The sequence below is a fragment of the Halichoerus grypus genome, chromosome 14 (genome assembly GCF_964656455.1).
Source record: "Halichoerus grypus chromosome 14, mHalGry1.hap1.1, whole genome shotgun sequence".
Taxonomy (NCBI): domain Eukaryota; kingdom Metazoa; phylum Chordata; class Mammalia; order Carnivora; family Phocidae; genus Halichoerus; species Halichoerus grypus.
Window position 1 is genome coordinate 580,639 of NC_135725.1, and position 21,699 is coordinate 602,337.

At 43.0% G+C, this 21,699-nt stretch overlaps 2 protein-coding genes across 8 annotated transcripts in view; one reads left to right on the forward strand and one right to left on the reverse strand.

The window, feature by feature from the left end:
* CENPP (centromere protein P) overlaps positions 1–21,699 on the forward strand; it is a 249,275-nt gene that overhangs the window by 176,088 nt on the left and 51,488 nt on the right. The gene's annotated exons all lie outside the window — the stretch shown is intronic.
* Positions 1–21,699, reverse strand: part of ECM2 (extracellular matrix protein 2) — a 32,786-nt gene that overhangs the window by 10,901 nt on the left and 186 nt on the right. The window contains exons 2-6 of the mRNA XM_036098057.2: positions 8,140–8,449; positions 6,460–6,648; positions 3,895–4,470; positions 1,831–1,946; positions 5–140 (exon numbers count right to left, since the gene is read on the reverse strand). Coding sequence (XP_035953950.1) covers positions 5–140; positions 1,831–1,946; positions 3,895–4,470; positions 6,460–6,648; positions 8,140–8,425 — 1,303 coding nt within the window. The 5' untranslated portion in view covers positions 8,426–8,449. The remainder of the gene's footprint in view (positions 1–4; positions 141–1,830; positions 1,947–3,894; positions 4,471–6,459; positions 6,649–8,139; positions 8,450–21,699) is intronic.

Here is a 21,699-nt window from a genome sequence, read left to right on the forward strand (position 1 = left end):
ATACCTGATAAGCTTTCTTCACTGATAGCCTGCAGACTGTTCTCGTTGATTTTAAGTTCTTCTAATGCAGATGGTAATTCTGAAGGAATCTCTGCCAAATTGTTTCCATCCATATTCAGGCGCATTAACTTCTTCAGAAGCTTGAAAAGCAAATCTCAAGATTACCTCTTCACATGGTCACAGATGCGGTCGCGCATCTCCTTCAGGGGTCAGAGTGCAGTCGCGACTTAGCCTTACAAACCTGCATGCTCCGCCTTGGGCCCGTGGGAAGCTGCGTGTTCTCCTGCCGCCACCCCCCCCCCCCATTTCCATACTGCGGCTTTAGTGAGTAGGAGAAAACTGTCACCCCTGGACCGCTCATATTTTGCTAGATCTTCGGTTTCCACCTTCTCAGCAATAGACACTAAGTTAGTTAGATGGTGCAGTAATCTGAATCTGTCACGGATGCTGGCAGTGAAATCAGCAGTTTGAGTCCTTACCGTGGACTTGTACAGCTCAGTTTTGTAGTTACACTAGTAGAAACAGTCCTAAAAGAGCACTGATTACTGCGGAACTGCTTCAGGATGGCCTGCTACAAATACCACCAGCTGTTCCTTTGTAGCACTGACACAGTCTGACTGTTCGGAGGGTGCGCCCATGCTTGCAGCTGTGTGCTCGTGGGCCTAGCCTGCCCCACCGGAGCGGAGCGCCGCGCGGATGGTTCACCTCAGGGCACTCGGTCAGACCTGAGCAGTTTGGGAATGGGACAGAGGACCCCAAAACAAGAAAAGGAGACACTCTCCCGTGTGTCTTTCTTTCTGATAAAACAGTGAGTCCCAGCTGTCGTATGACAAGGACACGTCTGTGACTTGAACGGGGACACGAGCCCAGGGATTTGTACGAAGGGTCTTAAAGGGGATAAAGTTTGGCCTAGTGGGATGTAGTAGGTTTCACTGGGATTCTTTTTTTTTTTTTAAGATTTTCTTTATTTCTTCGATGGAGAGAGAGACAGCGAGAGAGGGAACACAAGCAGGGGGAGTGGGAGAGGGAGAAGCAGGCTTCCCGCAGAGCAGGGAGCCCGATGCGGGGCTCGATCCCAGAACCCTGGGATCATGACCTGAGCCGAAGGCAGACGCTTAATGACTGAGCCACCCAGGGGCCCCTGTTTCACTGGGCTTCCTAAAAGGCACATGAGTGTATGTATTTGTTTACATACGCAGACCCTTCCTTTCTTGCTTCTACCTTTGCTTCTCTGAAACTCCTTGATTGTCTTCTTTTCTGCTTTTTAGAAAATATTTTAGTCACACCCAAGTCTTGCAGAGGCTTGTTCTATGCTGTTTGCTGTCTCTCTCTCCCTTGTCTTTCCCCCCACCATTCCCTGTGCTAACTTTCATCTGAGCCTGCTTGTGTTTCCAGAACTCCCACCTGATCACATGTTCATCAGGTCTTGCCCTCGGCACAAAATAACGAATCTCTTTCTGGCCTGAAAATGTTAATGGAGTTTCCAGATAAGCTGTCCTTTATTCCTGGAAATACCTCATGTACTAAGAGACCATATTTCCACATATTTTCAGCTGCTTGGGGAGAAACTGCTCCATAAGTTGAAAACATTAGTTTTGTCATTTTGCTGTTGTGGGTGCTCTAAGGGTAAAGCCTCGAAAAACCAGCTAGAATCATGTAAAACAACAGACTGGAATCAAGGTAAGACTTGAAGAGTTTAGGAACGCCAGAGAGGAAACTTTCTTGACTTAGGAGGAAGCTACAGTGAAAGCATGTCCCTTTCGCTCCCTGCCCTGCAACTAGCACAGAACTGTGCAAGGGGACGGTTCCTCACCTGCAGTGTGTGTTTACCTTGAATGCCTTTGCACCTACGCCTGCGGAGGTGATGTTGTTTTTGCTCAGATCGAGCCTTTCCAAATTTGGCAGTCCGTTGAATGCTCCATCAGGAATGCTGGTGATGGAATTGCCTGGAAAACACAACAGTTGTGGTTTAGGCCCCTGTGCACACACAGGCACATATGTGTGTTCATGAACATCCGTAGATAGCAAGGGAGCTCTACCCGGAGGAGAAAGCAGTACTCGTGACTAGGACAGCATCTGCGTCAGCAAATGCAAGTGCAGGGAACACCAGCCTGGGGCCCGATCCTCCACTCAAAGGACTTGCTGTGCTTGCGGCCGTCCTGTTTTAGGTGAAGCTGCTGTGAAAACAGCTAGAATGTGGTTCGCTAGACAATTCTGTTAGCATTATGCATTTTATAACAGAGATGTATTTCTGGAAGCTTACATAGAAGCTGATCTTCCCATTGACATGTCCTAGATCCTGGGTCAGAAATCCTGTCCTATCACTACCTTTCTGAAATTTCCTTCTCTAAATCAGGAGCTCAGGTGGCCTCCAGATCTGATGTTGTACAGATTGAATCCACACAATTATAAGTTCCTACATGCTTTAAATTTATGGGATCTTGTTTTCACATTTGGTTAAGTGCAGTAGTTGATGATTTTAAACCCAGAACGTAAGCTCACCAGAAATAGTGAGTACTATAGAAACCATGTGGTGACCTTCTCAAAACCACAATAGTGTGACTGAGCATGGCATTCATTGTTCGTGGGTTTTCTTATGGCAGAGCACAGCTGACACACCGACTGTGGTGGAGGGGACATGGTTGGGGTGTGAACTGCTGGGCATAAGAGACTTACCTAGGGGGTCATCTGAGCGTGGTGTCCTAGCACAGACTGGCCGTCCTGAACCAAGGCATCAGACTTGGTCTATCAAGTATTTATAAGGTCATTTACTTATTATTTCTCTGGTAGTTTATGTCTGTGATTGCCCCTGAGACATGTCCGAAACCCCATTCAGATTCTCTCACCCCTGTGTCTTCAGGGCCTCCCGGGGTGTGGGTCTTGTCTCCCAGATGGACGCACACCCAGGGTCCCCCACCAGCCAGCCTCACACAGACACCTGGTCCTGCCATTCCTCTGCTCAGAACCTCCCAGCGGTTCTGAGGACTGGAGGAGGACTGGACCATTCCATGCCCACCAGAATGGCTAAAAGGAGGGAAAGACAAGTGACAGGATACAGAGCAGCGTCTAGCAGAAAAGCCACAGCCACCTTTGGGAACCTAGATGCACATTTACTCTGTCACTCAGCATTCCCACTCCTGGGTGTGCACCTTAATGAACAGAAAACTAGGTCCACACAAACCTGTGTGTGGATATTTATAGAACTGCATGTATAGTTGCCCCAAACTGGAAGCGACCCATCAGCTCAGCAGAGACAGGGCTGGTAGAAGGAGGGGCGCGAGGGAACATGGGGAGGTGACAGAAACGTTCTGTGTCCTGATTGTGGGGGTGGTTATGCAACTGTACACATCTGTCAAAGCTCAGAAGAACATGCTAAAAATAAGTTTTACTGCATGTCAATTATACCTCAGTAAAGCTGACTTTAGGGAAAAAGTCAATGGGAAATCATGATTCGGTTTGGAGAAATTTGCTTTATACTTAACCATTCTATTTCTTCTACAAAGCTTATGTATATGATTGTAGATTGTGAAGTTAGTCTGTTTGGGATCAATTTATATTACGAAATTAAAATATGACATTCAGGGGCGCCTGGGTGGCTCAGTCAGTTAAGCGGCTGCCTTTGGCTCAGGTCATGATCCCGGGGTCCTGGGATCAAGCCCCGCATCAAGCTCCTTGCTCAGCAGAGAGCCTGCTTCTCCCTCTCCCTCTGCCTGCCTGCCGCTCCCCCTGCTTGTGCTCTCTTACTCTCTCTCTGTGTCAAATAAATAAAAATAAATAAAATTTTTTTTTTTTTAAAAAGAGCTTTTTAAAAAAGACAAAGATATGACATTCACAGGGCAAGGAGAGTTACTTACTTGTAAAGCACAGAACAGAACAGACGTCCATATCTCTTACCAACGAGCTCCAGGCTTGTTATCTCTGGTGCTGTTAGCGGTGGCATCTGTGTGAGGCCGGCGCTGATGCAGCTGATGGTCCTGTAGGACAGGGAGCACCCGCTGGGCAGAGGTGGCATGCCTCTGGGAGGAGGGAGGACCAGGGGTCTGGAGGGTACCCTGAACACGTCTCCTCTGAGGGTGCTGTCATGCTCCTCATCCTCATCCTCGTCCCCCTCCTCGTCGTCCTCGTCCTCCTCTGCCTCCTCCCTTGCTGGATGTCCTTGTTGATGGGCCCGCCTCCCCTCTGCTCGGGGTCTCTCCTCTGCCTCTTCTCTGCTCCACCCCTCACTGAGAGGTCTCCCCTGCTCTCCAGGTCCAAGGGTCTCTTTCTTTTGCTCCTTATCTTTATCTTTACTTTCTTCTTCATCCTCCTCAAATTGAAGTTCCTCTTTTTGCAACACTTGGTCCATTTCCACCCGACGAGGTGGCAGTTGCTTGCGAGGTACATTGGTAGGTTCTCTTTGTTCTGAAGAATCACCAGAAAATTCACTTCTATCACTTAATGCTGTACCACTGAGCAGCGGACGGGAGGTTGCTGGCCGCACGGGGAGGACACGGCAGGGGCGAGGTGTAACGTTATTAAAAGGAAAAATCATAGCGAAAGTGAGGTTAGTAAATATTATTCCCTCCAGGTATTTGAGTGCAATTTAAATGTGAAATGCATTTTGGAATTTTTGCTTGAATGGTTTTAAAAGTAATTTTATTTCTATTTTATAAGATTTGTTTTAAGCGATTTTTGTTTTTTCCTGTGGCCTTAATATTTGTTTTTACTAAAATATCTTGCTACCCGGTAATAAAGAGGAAATAATATTGCCACATGATGCAAAATGGTAAGCAGTCCTATGTGAGGTTACGATATGATGAGGTGTGACCTTTATAATAGATACTGTTCAGTTAATCAGGGTTATTGATAATGTAAAAATCTGTACCATCAAACAAAAAAATGAAACATGTATTTTACTTGCTTGTGGTAGTGAAACTGGCTTTTGTTTGTAGATTTATTATTATTTTTGTCTGATTTTCTTTCAGCCCCATAGGCCCAAAAGCATCTTCTGAAATTCAGGATTATAGAAAGTTCGCCTCTTTCTCCCTCCCAGACTGTCTACTTAAATTTTTACTACTTGACACTTATGGGAGGCCTCCTGGATTCCGATGATGCTGTTTTAAGTCAAAGGCATGCATGTCAGTACTTTCCACCGTCCCACGATGATGGGAGCAGAATGGCCAGTGGCAGGCGTTCACCTGCGTGTGTAATGAGCAGAAAGTGGGGAGGGCCCGACAGTGACCGGAGCTCTGGGAGGAGTGAGCACTAGTGCTGGCAGATTTCCCGCGTCGTTGCCATGCTTTTATTTAATACTATACCTAAATCACCCAGAAAATGTAACTATTTGAAGGAATTACTTGAGATTTCAATCCAGTATATTTTATAAAGTCAGTGAGTTATTTTTTCACATCCCTGGCAGAATGTGCAAAAGGAAAATAGGAAAAAATTAGGGAAGGGAAGCTAAAGCTATCATATTGAAACATTTAAAATCCTTCCTGTATATCCAAGTTTATTTTTCCAAAATAACCACAGCATTTCAAGATTGTTCCAAGTCCTTTGAAAAATGTCTGATCATTTCTGAATCTTGCCTGTGTATTTGCTAACATTTTTTAAAGGCATAATACCTTAGTAAAATAATTGGTAGTGTAAACCAAAATGCAATTCCTAACTATTCTAAAGTTCTTCCTGGTAGGAGGCCGTTGTGTTGACACCTACCCTGAGAGTATCCTGTGTGCGTGGAAAACAATCTGCCTTGATTATAGACAAGAGAAACTGTCTCTGTTCCTTCCCATCAAATCATTTACCACACGTGTATCTATTTCAGAAGGCGCTGGCTAGGCCTCCCTCTTGAGAGTCGGTTGTCCCTCAGGTATGAGCCCCAAGAGAGCAGGGACGGTGAACATTCAGCAGGCCCCGTGGCATGACCTTCTGCAGGAAGCAGTGCCCCCAAGAGACAGGCACTGCTCCAGGACCACGATCCTGCATTTCCCCAGATTTCCCGAGCGGTAATGAGTGCAGGTAGGCTGGGGCCTCGGGCTTTCTTCTCTCTAGGTGCAGACCCCTCTCCCTTTGTTCATCAGGAGTTCCTTGTCTTTGTTCGTGGTCTTAACTGTGCCCACACTGAGCTGAATTAAGGGAGCCACTCCAAGTAAGGAACTAAGCAGAGGACACTTCCCTCACAGGACACTTGGGGACTATTGGCTCTGTAGATTCTGCCGCTGCTTCTCCAAAGCAAGCGTCGGTGGGCAGTGTGGTCTGGTCAAGTTTACTGGTTCTGACAGAGCTGGAACTATGAAGCCAAGATCTTCTTTTCTGCCTCCCACCATCCATTTTCCCAAATAACTTCTCTGTTTATCATCACTGTGCCAATCTTAATGACTAGTTTACCATAATTTAAAACTTCAGGTAGTAACAAAATAAAAACAATGGAAGTTGAAGACTCAGTCACACGTGATACTGTGTTTTGGTAAATACTTATACCAGCATCAGAGCAGACTGGGCAGCACTCTCCTTCAGGTGTAACTGTTTGGGGGCACGTCGGAGGGTGGCACTTAGTTTCGTCACAAAGCACTCTTCCGTTCGAGCAGAGGCAGGTGGTGCACGGCTCAGGAGACCACACCGCTTGGTTGTACATGGTCATCCCATTAACCAGACAGTGTCCTTTCCTTCCTGGAAGAGAAGCCAGAGCTGGTAAACTCCCTGTGTGGTCACCAGCACCCGTGCATGACGGTGAGCAGTGTGAAGTCAGACTGCCAGCATCACACGAGAGTGGCGTAAACAGTGGGGTAAATAGACCCCAGAGAAGGGACCCCAGAGCAGCTTCCGCGTGCTCTGCTCTCAGCCTCTGAGACTGAGCTCCTCCTGGTGACTGACTCTGAGCTGCGCCTCCATACTGTATCTGCCGGGGTGACTAAGTTATACGGCGGCAGCAACCCACCCCCAAGTCTCAGGGATTTCTTCTCTGTGCCATGTGTCCGACATGGGCACACAGGGGCTGTGCTCCCGATGGGCCCAGAGATAATCAGCAGGCTTCTGCATCTCCAAGCAGGCTGCCCTGATGGCCAAAGCAGAGGAACGGGAGGTTGGGAATCCCACACGAGCCCTAAAAGTGTGTCATTACATTGAGCAAAGCAGATGATACAGCCATACCTAAATTCTGAAGAGAAAACAGCAGTGTGGTTCCATCGGGTGCCAGAGGGCAGAGAGCAGGAAGGGCACCGATGATGAGCCCACGTCTCACCCTTCCCAGCGTGCAGACGGGGAAGGCAGAGCCAGACGTTGCAACTGACCCTTTCTTTAGAGTTACTGTGTTACTGAGCACTAGCTCACAGGCCATCAGTGCCATCCTTGTGAAGTATTTTCGAAGTATCTCCATTTCCCTACGTACAGAGTCCTAGACGTGTGGGTGAGTGTGTCCACCAAGGTGGCCATCACAAAGACTACTTGGATTGGAATGTTAGAGGACATGCTATCCTTCCGACCTAGTGTCATTTGTGATGCCTGTCCTTTGTTTGATGACCCACTGTCCCCACATCCCACCCTGAGATGGGCTCTCACATTCGCTCGCTCCCTCCCTCCCAGCCCCACCCAGTAGTTGGTCTGCATAAAATAAATTCAGTGGCTTAATGCCACTTTTGGTTGAAAATATTTTGGTGGGAAATAGTTAATAGCCATGTATTCGTAGAATCATTTGAATAATTTTTCTATATCCCAGATGATCTATCATCATAAATGAAAAAGCAGGTTACGACCTTATATGTATATTATCTATATTATTAATCCAATTATTTGAAATGCATGGCATAGAAAACAGACTAGAAATTAATAAATCAAAATACTAACTATGGTTTTATAAATATAGTTGTGGGATAGCTAATTATTTTTTTGTTTTCCAATAATTTTGTATTATAATTACATTCCATAAATGAAATTTTAAATTATTTCAAAACTTATCATTGTAGACTAAACCAAAAGATATAGTAGAATATCTTGATATTATAATAACTTGAAAAATGTATTTAATACATATTAACTTGAAAATATAACTTAAAATATGCTATATTAATAACAATATATATAATAACTTGAAAAAAAATTTTTGGAAAATTATCTTCACGGAGGTTCTGTTTCTCTGCCCCCCCTCTCTTACTGGTTTCTTACCTGGTAACACATTATAACTTGATTCTACTCCAAGAAAACTCAAAAAGGAGTCAGACTTTTCCTCTGTGCTGTAATCCAAGTTAAGCACGGGAATTGTTGCTGCCGGTGTGACCCCCACCCGCCGGCTCCCCAGCTGCCCCCTGGCCCTGCGGGCAGGCGAGGAGCTCTTCCTCGGGCTCCTGTAGTGCGCCTTCCTCCGTTGCTTCCTAGGCATTTCTTCATTTCGTCCAAAATCGGTTTGAAAAATGATAAGCAGAAGGAAACAAAGCAAACCTGCAAACTTCATGCTTGCTTCTTCACCATCCAGTTTCTAGAATGAGAAGGAAGCAGGATTTCGGATTTAGTGGTGCCTAATTTTTACCTTTGAAAATTGGCGTATTATTGCTTGTGTGCCTCAATAGCATCTTGGAGAAATGACACATTTAATTTGTGGGCTGTATGCTACTGTATTACTGCCAAATCAGAATGTAGAATTCTTCTCTCAGGATCAAAGAGCTTTGAGTATCTTGACCTCTAGAACAGGCATGAGCCAACCTTTTCTATGAAAAACCAAATACTAAATATTCTAGGCTTTCACACACTGTCTGTCATGACTATCACTTGGCCCTTGAAGTGTGAGAACAGACCGTGGTGCACAAACGTGTGTGCCTGTAAAACTCCAGTGACAAAACAGTTTGCTGGACTCGGCCTCTAAGCCATGGCTTGCCGAGCCCTCTCTAGACCGCTGTGCTGTGTCTTCAGAGGTTACCCAGGGTCGATCTACCTGTGTGCCAGGTCATCCTCTGACTTGGGCCACCCACGGCCCTGTCCCCTGGTCTGCTGTTTGGTTCTTCTATCTTCTGGCTTTATAATTGTCTTTATTGAGAGGAGGGGGCATGACTGCACCTGATAAAAATAACAGCGAACTAGCATCAGTTGTAAAGATGTAAGACAGAGTAATTCTTAATTAGCTGGCCTCAAGAGCAGCACAGGGCCCTGCGTGTTGTAGAGGTGAAAGAGGTATCAGAGAAATGAATACTTATACTCCTGGTGATAAAGAGACATGTGGTTGTGGCACTGTGGTCAGACCATGGTCCGGGCCCTATAAAGTCAGGTAGCACAAAAAGTAAAGAGGAACCCTCCACAAGGTGATTGATTGTAGGAGCTGGTTGAAGGATTCACCTGGCCACACACTTTGGCCCGTGGTTAGTCCTGCAAGGAAGGTCTGTGTGGCATCCATTGCCCCCTAAGCTGAGTGTCTCCCCCTTCGCCCCTGCCTGGCATCTATCCCTTTTGTTCTTCACTCAGGTTCCCTTGCTGTCACTACCCCAAGATGGAGGCAGGGTGTGTGGAGGAGAATCTGAATCCTCAGGGCTGCTAAGGACCCAGGATCATTGGCTAGAGTGGCAGCCTTGCTTGGTGATGAGATTTACCCCACTCCTCACAACCTGCATTGGTCACCTCTGTCAGTCAGTACAAAACTGTTAAATTTCAGGAAACGTCACCTGGCAGGAATGGTAAAGGTTTAAAGTGATGCTATGTACAGAGATCAAAATTCAAAGCTGCAGAGGAGGGATTTTGGAAGCTCAAAGGGCCAAAAACATGGCCATAGACCGTGAACCCGGCAGTCTGGCTGGGACCTTAGGAAATAGACAAGAGACCCTGTAAGCGTTGGGTTCAACCTTTCTGCATGAAACAAAGTGCTCTACTGACATCAGACGCTGCTGTATTCCAGGTCTGCTTCGAAACCCCTGGGCAGGTTGTAGGAACCCCAAAGGCATCTGACTGGAAAACCACTTACTGGGTGGTGAGGCGAGACCTTCCTCATGCCACAGTGCCCACCCCCCAAATGTGCAGGAACTGGGGGTAATCAGTGCCAGTCTAGCCAAATACTGTGCCTTCTGTCAGCAGAAACCTACGGTGGTTGTAGCAAACACGGGGTTGCCACCATGGGTCTTTGCCCAAGTACAGATGTCACTCACAGACCTGTTTTTTACATTCTTCCATGTGTACATCACCAGAAGGCCAAGAACATGAGCTGTGGGGTTGCCATCCCTGTGTGGCTGACATTCCTTCAAGTGACACCATTAGTGACCAGAGTGGCTCCGAGAAGCAGCGACTCCTGGAGAAGCTGGATGTTAGTTCATGGTCACTTTATAGAGAACCTGTCAGCCATTACAGCAGTTTGTGACAAAACTCAAATCTGACTTCTGCTTCTAGCCAAAATGGAGTAACAGAGACCCGACCGAAGATAACTTAAAATCAGGATAAAAACATGAAGCTGCATTTTTCTCCAAACCTTAGGTATGAAGTAGCACAGGACCTTGAACCCTGGGCGGGGGGAGGGGAGTCCAGGGTGAGCCCTGTGACTGGTCTCACACACAGCCTGAGGCAGTTCTTGTCCATGCTCAGGGAGGGGATCCTGCCAGAGTCCTGGGTGCCCCGAGTTGAACATCCCTTGGGATTTCAGGGAGGTAAGAGTTTGCAGGGCAGAGTATAGAGAGGAGAGCTGCCCTAGTAAAGTCTTCCAGAGACCTCAGGTCTTCAGCGGACTCCTGATTAGCATGTCTGTGTGAGTGAACTTACTGACACTGCATGACGAACTACTGTAAAGGACAAAAGGGAAAATCCCTGGGGCTTGTAAAAGACTCGCCAGGGTTTGGGTGCCTGCCAGTCGGAGTGGGAAACCTGCACTTCACAGGGCATCGGGCTGGTACAGCAAGGGAAACGGTCCCCGCCCCCGCAGACTAACGGCTGCTCTGGTCCCGTTGAACAAAACTGAACAGCAAATATCTCTGAAGGATCAAACCATGTGCCATCGTGTGACCATGTTCCAGAGCTCCCAACAGGCGGTTGGGAGTCTGGAGAAAACTTAGCAGGCTCACAAAGGTGTGGGAGAAGTCGTCCATGAAGATTGTGTTCATGTAATAATACTGTACTTTGGGGTTTATAACATAAGTAGAATTAAAATGTATGAGAACAGAAACATCAAGGAGGAGGAGATGTGTGCACATACTGTTTAAGGTTCTTTGCTATGAAGTGGAATAACATCACTTGAAGATAAGCTGTAATAAGTTAAAGATGCATGCTTGAAGCCCTAAGATAACCACTAAACAAAAAAAAAGTTATAGCAAATAAGGCAATAAAGGAGATCAAATGGAATAATAAAAATAATCCCAAATGTATTTATATAAATCACATTAAACGTAAATTCGTTAAATGCCACAATTAAAAAGCAAAGACTGCCAGGTTAGATTTTTTTTTTTTAATTGATTGATTTATTTGACAGAGAGCGCAAGCAGGGGGAGCAGCAGACAGGGAGAGGGAGAAGCAGGCTCCCCACTGAGCGGGGATCATGACCTGAGCCAAAGGCAGACACTTAACCTACTGAGCCACCCAGGCACCCCCAGATTAGATTTTTTTTAAAAAGCAGGACCCAACTATTTGCTGCCTGTAAGAAACTCGTGCTAAATATAAAGATGCAAATGGGTTAAAATTAAAAGGATGGGAAAATTTATATCATGGTAAAACTAATCAGAAGAAAAGTGGAGTGTCTATATTAACATAAGATGAAGTAGGTAAGATAGAGAAGCACATTGCATGAAGAGAGCCATTGTGTAATGGTACAGGGATCTATTCTTCACAAAGACAAAACAGTCTCAAACCTTTATACACTGAATAATACAGCTTCCAAACAGCATGAAGGAATAAGTGGAACTGCGAAGAAGATAAATGTACAGTCATCATCCACAATTTCTGCTCTCCTGTCTCAGGTACTGATTTTAAAAATAGTAGACAGATTGTAGGTTAAAACACTGAGATGGGATGCCTGAGTGGTTCAGTCAGTTGGGCAGCCAGCTCTTGATTTCAGCTCAGGTCATGATCTCAGGGTTGTGAGATTGAGTGCTGCTTCGGGCTCTGTGCTGAGCACAGAGTCTGCTTGAGATTCTTTCTCTCTCCATCTGCCCCTCCCTCCCACTTGCACACTCTTTCCCCCTCTCTCTCTCTAAAAAAACCAAAAACAGAAACAATGAGATACCACTACACATCTATTAGAATGGCCAAAATAAAAAACACTCACACCAAATGCCAAGAAGGATGTGGAGCAGCAGGAACTCGACATTCATGACTGGAGGCAATGCATACTGGCACAGCCACTTGGGAAGATAGTTTGGCAGTTTCTTAGAAACCAAACACACTCTTACCATGTAACCCAGCAGCCATGCTCCTTAGTATTTACCCAAGGGAGTTGAAAACACAAAGTCCTGCACGCTGATGTTTACAGCACACTTGGAAGCAACCAAGATGTCCTTCAGTAGGTGGATGGATAAACAGTGGTCCATCCACACAAGGGAATACTGTTCACTAAAAAGAAATGGGCTACTAGGCCATGAAAAGACATGGAAGAAATAAATGCACATCACTAAGTGAAAGAAGCCAATCTGAAAAGGCCAATACTGTAATATTCCAACTCTGTGACATTCCAGAAAAGGCAAAACTGTAGAGAGTAAAAAGATCAGTTGCTGCCAGGGGGAAGAATGAATGGATGGAGCACAGAGGATTTTTAGGGCAGTGAGAGTACTCTGCATAATCCTGTAATGATGGATACCTATCATTACACATTTGTCCAAATCCACAGAATGTACGCTACCAAGAGTGAACTGTAATGTAAATTATGGACTTGGTGATAGTGATGTGTCACTGTAGTTTTGTTGATTGTAACTTGCTGTGTACCTAAATCTGAGAATTGTCATATATAAAAAACTTATCTCTCACACTGTGCTTAATTTTGAAATACAACATTTTCCCCTTAAGATCAGGAACAATGAAAGGATGTCTGGTCTCACCACTTCTAGTCAACATTTTATTGGATGTTCTAGTCAGTATAGTAATGTAAGACCAAGAAACAAAATGCATCCAGACGGGAAAAGAAATTGATATATATAAAATCAATATATAAAAATCAAGATTGGGCGCCTGGGTGGCTCAGTTGGTTAAGCGACTGCCTTCGGCTCAGGTCATGATCCTGGAGTCCCTGGATCGAGTCCCGCATCGGGCTCCCTGCTCGGCAGGGAGTCTGCTTCTCCCTCTGACCCTCCCCCCTCTCATGTGCTCTCTCATTCTCTCTCTCTCAAATAAATAAATAAAATCTTTAAAAAAAAAAAATCAAGATTATTTCTATATGCTAACAGCAATAAGAAAGTTAAGTTAAAAATACAACACTGCTTATGAAGGCATAAAAATGTGAAATACTTTAAAGATACTTCTGACAAAAGACGTACAAGATTGCGGCCCTGAAAACTATGAAGTATTGCTGAGGTAAATGGAAAGAGAACTATATAGGGGGTATGCACAGTGGATATAGGTCAGATGACTCAGGTTTAAATTCTCAATTCTGTAAAGTTAACCTAGATTTGTCACAAAGCTGGTCCAGCAGGCTTTTTTTTTCTTTTTTTTTTTTAATGACAAGGTGATTCTAAAATTTCTATGGAAATGTAAAGAGCCTAGAATAGCCAAAGCAACTTTGGAAGAGAGAGGAACAAATTTGGACGAATAGCACTGCCTGGTCTCAACACTTAACATAGGGTGGGGAGGTAACGATAGTGTGATGCTGGTGTTGAGATAGACAAGTCATCGGTGGGACAGAATAGAGGGTTCAGAAGAAGGCCAGACCTGCATGGGAGGTGGTTCTCAGCAGTAGTGCCAGAGTGATCTAATGTAGGAAGGATGATCTTTTCAACACATGGTACTAGAATGAGTGTGTGGTCATGTACAGTACAGAAAATAGATCATAGATAAATATAAGAGCACAAAGTGTAAAACTTGTAGAAGAAAACACAGGACAAAATTCTGGTGACCTTGGACTTAACAGCAATAAAAAGCAAGAAATATTTTTTTTTTAATTGGACTTCATCAATATCGAAAGCTTTTTCTCTTCAGAAGACATTGTTAACAATAGGAAAATGCCACATACTGGGAAAAATGTTTGCAAAATAATTATTCAAGAAGGGACTTGTATCGAGAATAAAGAAGTCTTAAATTCAGTCATGAAAAGAAAACCCAGTTTTTAAAAGCCCAAAGTTTTGAACACACATCACCAAAGAAGATACACAAATGGCAAATAAGCACATGAAAAGGTGTTCAAAATCAGTAGTCATTAGGGAAATGCAGATGAAAACCTCAGTGAGATAGCAGTACACATCAACTAGAATGGCTGAAATTAGAAAGACAGGCCATGGCAAGTGGTGACAAGTATGTAGAGTGACTAGAGTTCTCATAAAATGCTGTTGGTAATGCAAAACCACATGAACACTGGAAAATGGTTTGGCAGTTTCTTCAGAAGTTCGATGTCCACCTACCATTTACCCAGCCATTCTGCTGCTAGATATTCACCCAAGAGAAATGAAAACATATGTCCACACACAGACTTACATGTGCATGTTCGTGGCAGCTTGCTTTGTTAGACAAAAAGTGGAGACGTCCAAATGTCTAGCAGCATGTTAGTGGATAAACAAATTGTAATATATCCAGACAGTGGAACACCATGTAGCAACAACAGTGGTTAAATCTCAAAATACTTATGTTGAATAAAGAAGTCTTACACAAAAGGATACACACACGATTCCATTTGTAGAAAACGCGTACTTCTGTAGGGAAGGCTATCAGTGGTTGCCTCAAGGCAGGGACAGGGGTTTGGCAGTCCGGCATGCGTAGGAGATTACCAAGGGTCATGGGGGAGCTTTTGGGGATGATGGATATATTCATTTTCTTGATTGTGGTTATGGTTTTAGAGGCTCACTTTAAATAAGTGCACTTTAATTTTCAGATGTCCTCACCACTGTATTTGAATTGGGCTGCCACCTTGATGTCAGGGTAAGATGGTGGCTATATGGAATCACACATCTAAGTCACAGAATGAACAAAATCCCCACTAGCGTGAACTAAGAGAGTGGGTTGTACGGTCTCACACTTTCCTCGAGGTGGAGTCCTATCACGGGGGACCTTGGGGACCAGGCTCTGGGGTTTACAGGTTAGATCAGTGGTCAGGAAATTGGAGACTGGAGGCCACACGGAGTCACCTGCTGCTTGTTCTTAAATACAGCCTACAAGCCAAAGTGGCTTTTATGTTTTTAAATGGTTTTAAGATTTAAAAGAAGAAGAAGAATTCATGACATATGAAGTTAAAATTTCAATATTCATACATGAAGCTTTATTGAGCAGCCACGCTCACTTATCTGTGCATTACTTTTGGTGGCTTTTCCACTAAAGGGTGTGGTTGGGTGGTTTCAACAAATGCTAACATATGGCCTGCAAAAGCTAAAAAATCCTTTGAGGCCAAGTTTGCCAGCCCACCACTGAAAACCGTGCATCTCAGCCGGAGACGGCTTTGACCCCAGGGACGCTTGGCAGTGTCTGGACTCTCTGCACTGGTTACCATTGGGAGGGGCGCTGCTGACTCCCCACGCGTGTGGGGGACTGGATGCTGCTGGATGTCTTACAGAGCCCACGACCGCCCACCGCGACAAGGGACCAGCAGGCCCACCACGTCAGAAGTGTCTAGATGGAGAAGCCCTGGTTTAGAGGAACAGATACAGAGGTTTTTAATAGATAGTTGCACACTGCTTACAGGCAAAATCTAATGAATTATAACTAGGTGGAGCCTTTTAGTGATAACTTATGAACAAACCATTTCCATACGGTGATCTCTTTCCCAAGGTTTTCTCTTAACTCTTAGATGCTGTTTTTTGCTTTGTTTCTTGTGGCCAGAACTGAGTGTTCCTTGATGGATGATCCTACTTCAAGTTTGTATTCTGTTGTGCTCAGGTGAAGCTTTGTTTCTTAGCAACCTCGGTCATTTATAATGGTGCTCCACTGTGTACCGCTCAGACTTGCAGCGAGTCCGTGAAGTCTCCTCCTTCCCAGTACTGACGGACTCTCTATCTTTGGTGCTCAGGCAGCTCCATCAGCAAGGTCTTCCTTAGGGTGGACCACAGTTTGTTGTCCATAGGAAAGCCCAGAAGAGATTTAAAGATACAAGCCGTGGGGCACCTGGCTAGCTCATTTGGAAAAATACACGATTCTTGATCTCGGGATCATGAGTTCAAACCCCATGTTGGGGTAGAGATTACTTAAATAAATAAACTTTAAAAAAATAAAACTAAATTAAAAAATAAGGATACAAGCCATGTTCATACAGTTTTCTCTCTCCAGAGTTTACAATCTTTATCAGTGGTTTCTTAAGATGTTTAAATTTATAAAAGTAGGATATATGTTTTAAAAACTCAAAATGATGCATATGTTTATAAGGCAGAAAAGATGTGTTGCCTTAACCATAACTCATAGTTTGGTACAAGGGTAGGCTCGCTTTTTCTTTAAGGTTCAAAAGGTAAATATTTTAGGCTTTAAGGTCCAACAGTCTCTGTTGAAACCACTCAGCTTTGATGTTACAGCCCAAAGTAGCTCCAGGCAGTAAGTAAACAGGTGCACATGACTATGTTCCAGTGGTACTTTGTTTAAAAAAACAGAATATGGCCTACGGGCCCTAGTTTTCCACCCTCTAGTCTAGTCCATTTTTTGTGACCCCTCTATACATATACGAACATATATATTGAAACAAATAGAATTGTTCAATATATCTTATGCTACTACCTATTTTCCTTTCACTTATTAATAAATTGTGGACATATATGTCAATATATATAAATCCATCTGGTTTGTCCACTCTGTTTTCATTTCATAAGTTATTTAACAAACAATTTAGTGATGGATATTTAAATTCTTTGCCAGTTTTTCACTGTTGTGTTCTCAGTTTTAATTTTCAGTTTAAAAATAATAATAGAGTCTCCTTTGCTTTTGAACTATATCATCCCTTGGGTTTATTCTTGGATGTAGTTTAATATTTATAAGTCATTTGGTCATGTTTATTAATATATTTTGAGACTATGTTATAGGTATATTCAAATCTAGAATTGTTATATCTTTCTGGTGCTTTTATCATTAGGTACTTTTTATATCTCTAGTAGTGCTTTTTGGTCATAAGATCTACTTTGGTAATATATATGCTTTCTTTTGGTACACAGCTGCTTGATATAATTTGTTATCATTTTACTGTCAATCTTACTATAGTATTATAGTATTTTTTTAATGCAATCTGACAATCTTTGTCTTTTAATTGGAACATTTAGTCTATTTATATTTAATGTAATACTTGATATGTTTAGGTTTAGATCTATTTTCTGACTATTTGCTTTCTACTTGTCCTGCCTGTTCTCTGGTTGGTTTGTTGTTTCTTTCTTTTTTTTTTTTTTTTTGTTCTTGCTTGCTTTTTAAAATTCAAATTGGTTTTAAAATTGATTACTGAGTTTTTATTGTTCTGTTACTAATTTATACTTTTTACTGTTCTCTTTGTAGAGATTACCACATATATCTTAACTTATCAAGTCTTAATATAAATATAAACTATACCTTTTCCTCTTCCTGGACAGTGCAAGGGAAAGCTTCACCTCCAGTCGCCTCATTCCAGCACAAGTGCTGTGTCCATCATATTAATTCTTTATATATGTTAAGTCCTCAGAAGGGGATGGTGATGATTGTTCATTTAAGTCAGGCTCTCTCAACCTTAGCACTATTAACATTTGGGTTAGATAATTCTTTTTTGGGGTGGAGGCTGGCCTTTGCATATTTAGTAGGATCCCTGGCCTCTACTCCGTAGATGCAACCAGCACCTTCCCCTCGATTATGACAAGCAAAAATGTCTTCACACATTACCAGATGTATCCTGGGGGAGGGAGGGGATCATCCTGCCCCACCTGAGAACCAGTGCTTTCAAATCACCTAATCATTTATCCTTTCATGTCTCCTCATTCTGTCCCACAGTGTCAGTCTTCTGTCAGGGTCAGGGTTATGTTCTTTCTGACTGAAGAACACTTTTTAGTAATTGCTTTAATGTAGGATTACTGGTGACCAGATCTTTTTGTGTGTGTGTATCTGAAAAGATTTATGTATTATGTCTTTCTGAATGTATTTGCTAGACATGGAATTGTAGGTTGACAAGTTTTTTGTTTCATCGTTTTGAAGATTTCATTCCAACATCTTCTTGTTTCCTTAGTTTTGATTGAATAGTCATCTGCCAACCTGATTATTTCCCTTTAAAAGTAACTTTTTTTTTCTGGCTGCTTTTGAGATGTTGTCTTTTTGGCTTTGGTTTCCAGCTGTTTTGCTCTATTGTACAGAGATAGGATTTTCTTGTTTTTATCCTCTTTGGGACTTAGCAGCATTTCTTCAGTCTATGGCCTCATGTTCATTGAATTTGGAGACTTATCAGCCCTTATCCCTCCACCTAATACTTTCCCACTTCTGTCCTGTTTCTTTTCAGGGCCGCACCTGCAGGGGTGATGGCCTTCTCACTGTGTCTGCTCTCTCTCGTCGTCTTCACCCCTGTCACTCCATGAATTATCCTGGTTATTCTCTATCCCAATTCACTGTCTCTCCAGCAGCAAATCCATCCATTGACTCTCTTGATTCTGTTATTGTGTGGGTTTTAGTTTTTGAGTTTTCAGTGAGTTTTTCTCATTGTTTCTGATTCTCTACTGAAAGTTTCAGTCTTGTCTTTTACTTTTTGAACATGTTAATCACATTTTTCTTAAAGTCTGTATCTGAAGACTCCCATTTTCTGGACTCTATTTCTATTGTCTGTTATTTCCCTGGGGTTGTAGCTGTGTTGTTTTGTATCTTCGTATGCCTGATGGCTTTTGATTGAGGACCAGATGTTGTATAATGAAAATTAGGAAAATACTTTGAAGACTTGGGTGATATATTCTTTATCTCAGAAGGATTTACATCTGCTTTGGGCATGAGATTAAGCACTACCAGTTATAGACTGAGTGATCTGAAGCTGAGCCTCACTGTACCTAATTACTAATTACACTGGGCCCCAAACCAAAGCCTGGGGACTTCACCACATCACCCTCCCTTCACCCTGCTGCTGGCATGGCCCTGTTCCTAGATGGGTTATTTTGTTTCATGTTGTTTGTTTTTAAAGATTTCACTTATTTATTTGAGAGAGAGAGTGTGCATGGGAGTGCAGGGGGGGTGGAGAAGAGCAGAAGGAGAGAGAGAATCTCAAACAGACTCCCTGCTGAGTGCAGAGCATGATGCAGGGCTGGATCCCACAGCCCTGAGATCAGGACCTGAGCCGAAAACAAGAGTCAGATGCTCAACCCACCCGGGCACCCAGTTCCTAGAGTTTTATTTCTCTCTTGCCTCCCGAGGCTGTTTTAAAGCTACAAAGAAATTCTCTTCTGCCTCTTCTGGACCCTCCTTCTAGATGCCTTCAGAAGAAAAGCTGTTCAAAACCTATTTGGTTTCAATTCTATCCCAATTATTAGGCTTGCTCTTTTCCTCTAATCATTCTCAGCAGCTACTGCTCTGGAGTGCTTAGTCTGCATTATCAGAACCAGGAGTTCCCTCAGATTACTTTTATTTCCTGATAAAATATATCCTCTTTCTCTAAAAGAATGTTTTGGATTTTAAATTTTTGAAATCTTACATCAGAAAATATCATTGTTTAGTTGGAAATAGAATAATGATTTCAAAATTGTTTTCCTCCAAACCTTAGCTGTTGTCCATTCGCTGGTGTTACTGATGAGAAGTCTAACTTAAATGTGATTCTCATCTCATTTGTAAGAAATCTTTTGTTCCCTCTTTCTGTGGAAGTTGTTTTCATATTTTCAACTCATCTTTAATATTCAGAAGCTTTACTATAATGTGTAGGCTTGTTTTCATTTTGTTTTGTTTTGGTTTTTGGTTTTTTAATTTATCCTTGGGATCTTTTAACCTAACGACGACCTGCTTTTCCACACAAGCTCTCCTTTACTCCGTCTCTTTTTCAGTCTGCTTCCTGGTTGCTGAGGGGCTCCTCCAGGGGTCTGTCTGGCTGGGAGCCCCTCCCTTTCTTAGCTCCTAGTGCAGCTGTGCATTCCCTGGGTCTTTGTTTGCAAGAGATCTTCTGTTACTTGTAGGGTGTGGTGAGAGGAGAGGGTGCACTGTCAGCTCAGTGTGTCCTCTTGAATGTCACTAGTTCTTTTTAACGTCATCCTCCAGCATCCTCCTCCCCAGGCCGGTTACACATGGACCAAGCTCTGGGGTGTTGTCCTTGTCCGCTAACCTCAGCATGCAAGCTTTTGTTCAGTATATATGCCCATTACTTACTGTCTCTGCAAAAACCTCTGCTGGAGGTCATTGAAATGAAACTACATTAGAATGAATCTATGTCACCTACTTGAGTTTTAGTAGAACTAACATGCAAAGGGTATGAGAGGAGCAAATCCCTCAGCCGACAGGCAGTTGACGTTATAAAAGTCGATTCAGAAAGTGAGCACATGGGTTGGCAAGGAGCTGCAATGGCAGCAGGGGAAGCAGTGTGAAAAGTTGGGCCGCAAGCCAGGGTGGGAGCAGCATGTGCCGAGTGGTGGGGATGTGGGCTCTGATGGAGAGTGTCTCGGCTGCGCTTGCCGTGCAGCGAGTTCACGGAAATTGTCTTGCATTGACGGCCATCTGTGCAGACTCCCCATCCTGAAATGGGTGAGAGTTATGAGGAGCCCAGCCCTGGATAGGGCCCCGCCCTGGATGGGGTCTTAGACGGCCGTGGTCCCAGGGCCTCGCCTGGCTCGCCCTCCCCCAGGGACACCCTGGAAGATCTCCCTTAGGCTTTTTCTTTTTCCCCCCAAAATTGGCTCACCTTTACTTATCCAGAAATCTAAATATACATGTCAAAAATAAATTTACAGAGCTATCTTAATGTTAACAAAGTCGGAATCTAAGCAGTCTCGTTGAAATGTTTAAATGATTTTTACAAAATGGCCTCTTAAATACTAACTTTATAGTTGATGCCTAGGCCTTTGTTATTTTCAGTGATATGTAGAACTTTGCATTACGTTTAATATTTACTTTAATGAGCAACTCTGCAATTGAGTAAATATATTTCTAGAGGTAAAATTTTATGATCCTCTAATCACAGTAGATGTTATTTTGATCAAGTAAATTTTTCTTTCTAGCACTTCCTGTTTTATCCCAACATTAAATACCATCTAAGTCTTGGTTAACTTAACTGTTTTTCCCCATTTAAAGTTTTTCATCAACTGTCTTAAGTAAGTTTTTAAAACATTAAATTGAGAATTTTAAACTTCTACACAAAGCCATGAAATGTCAGTTGTCCCTTTTAACTTCACTCAACAGGCTTAAAAATGAAAAATATTTTTAGTTAATATTTCATGTTCTTTTAGGTCTTAAAAATAGAGAATGTAATTTTCAAACCAACTTATAATTCTATTGAACATGTAATTCTATTTAAACATATAAGAATATATTTAATCCTAATTCCGTAAAAGTTCAAAATACTTGGGAAGTATTCATCCTGAAAAAAAAACAAGTAAGCAGCATAATGCACACTTTAAACTTTTAAAAATCTATTAGTAAGAGCTAATTTCCTCAAGTGTTAAACACATTTGCAACATAAAACACCCAAATATTAAAACCATTCCACATGCTTTAGTAGAAACTTAAAATTTAAAACTTTTTTAC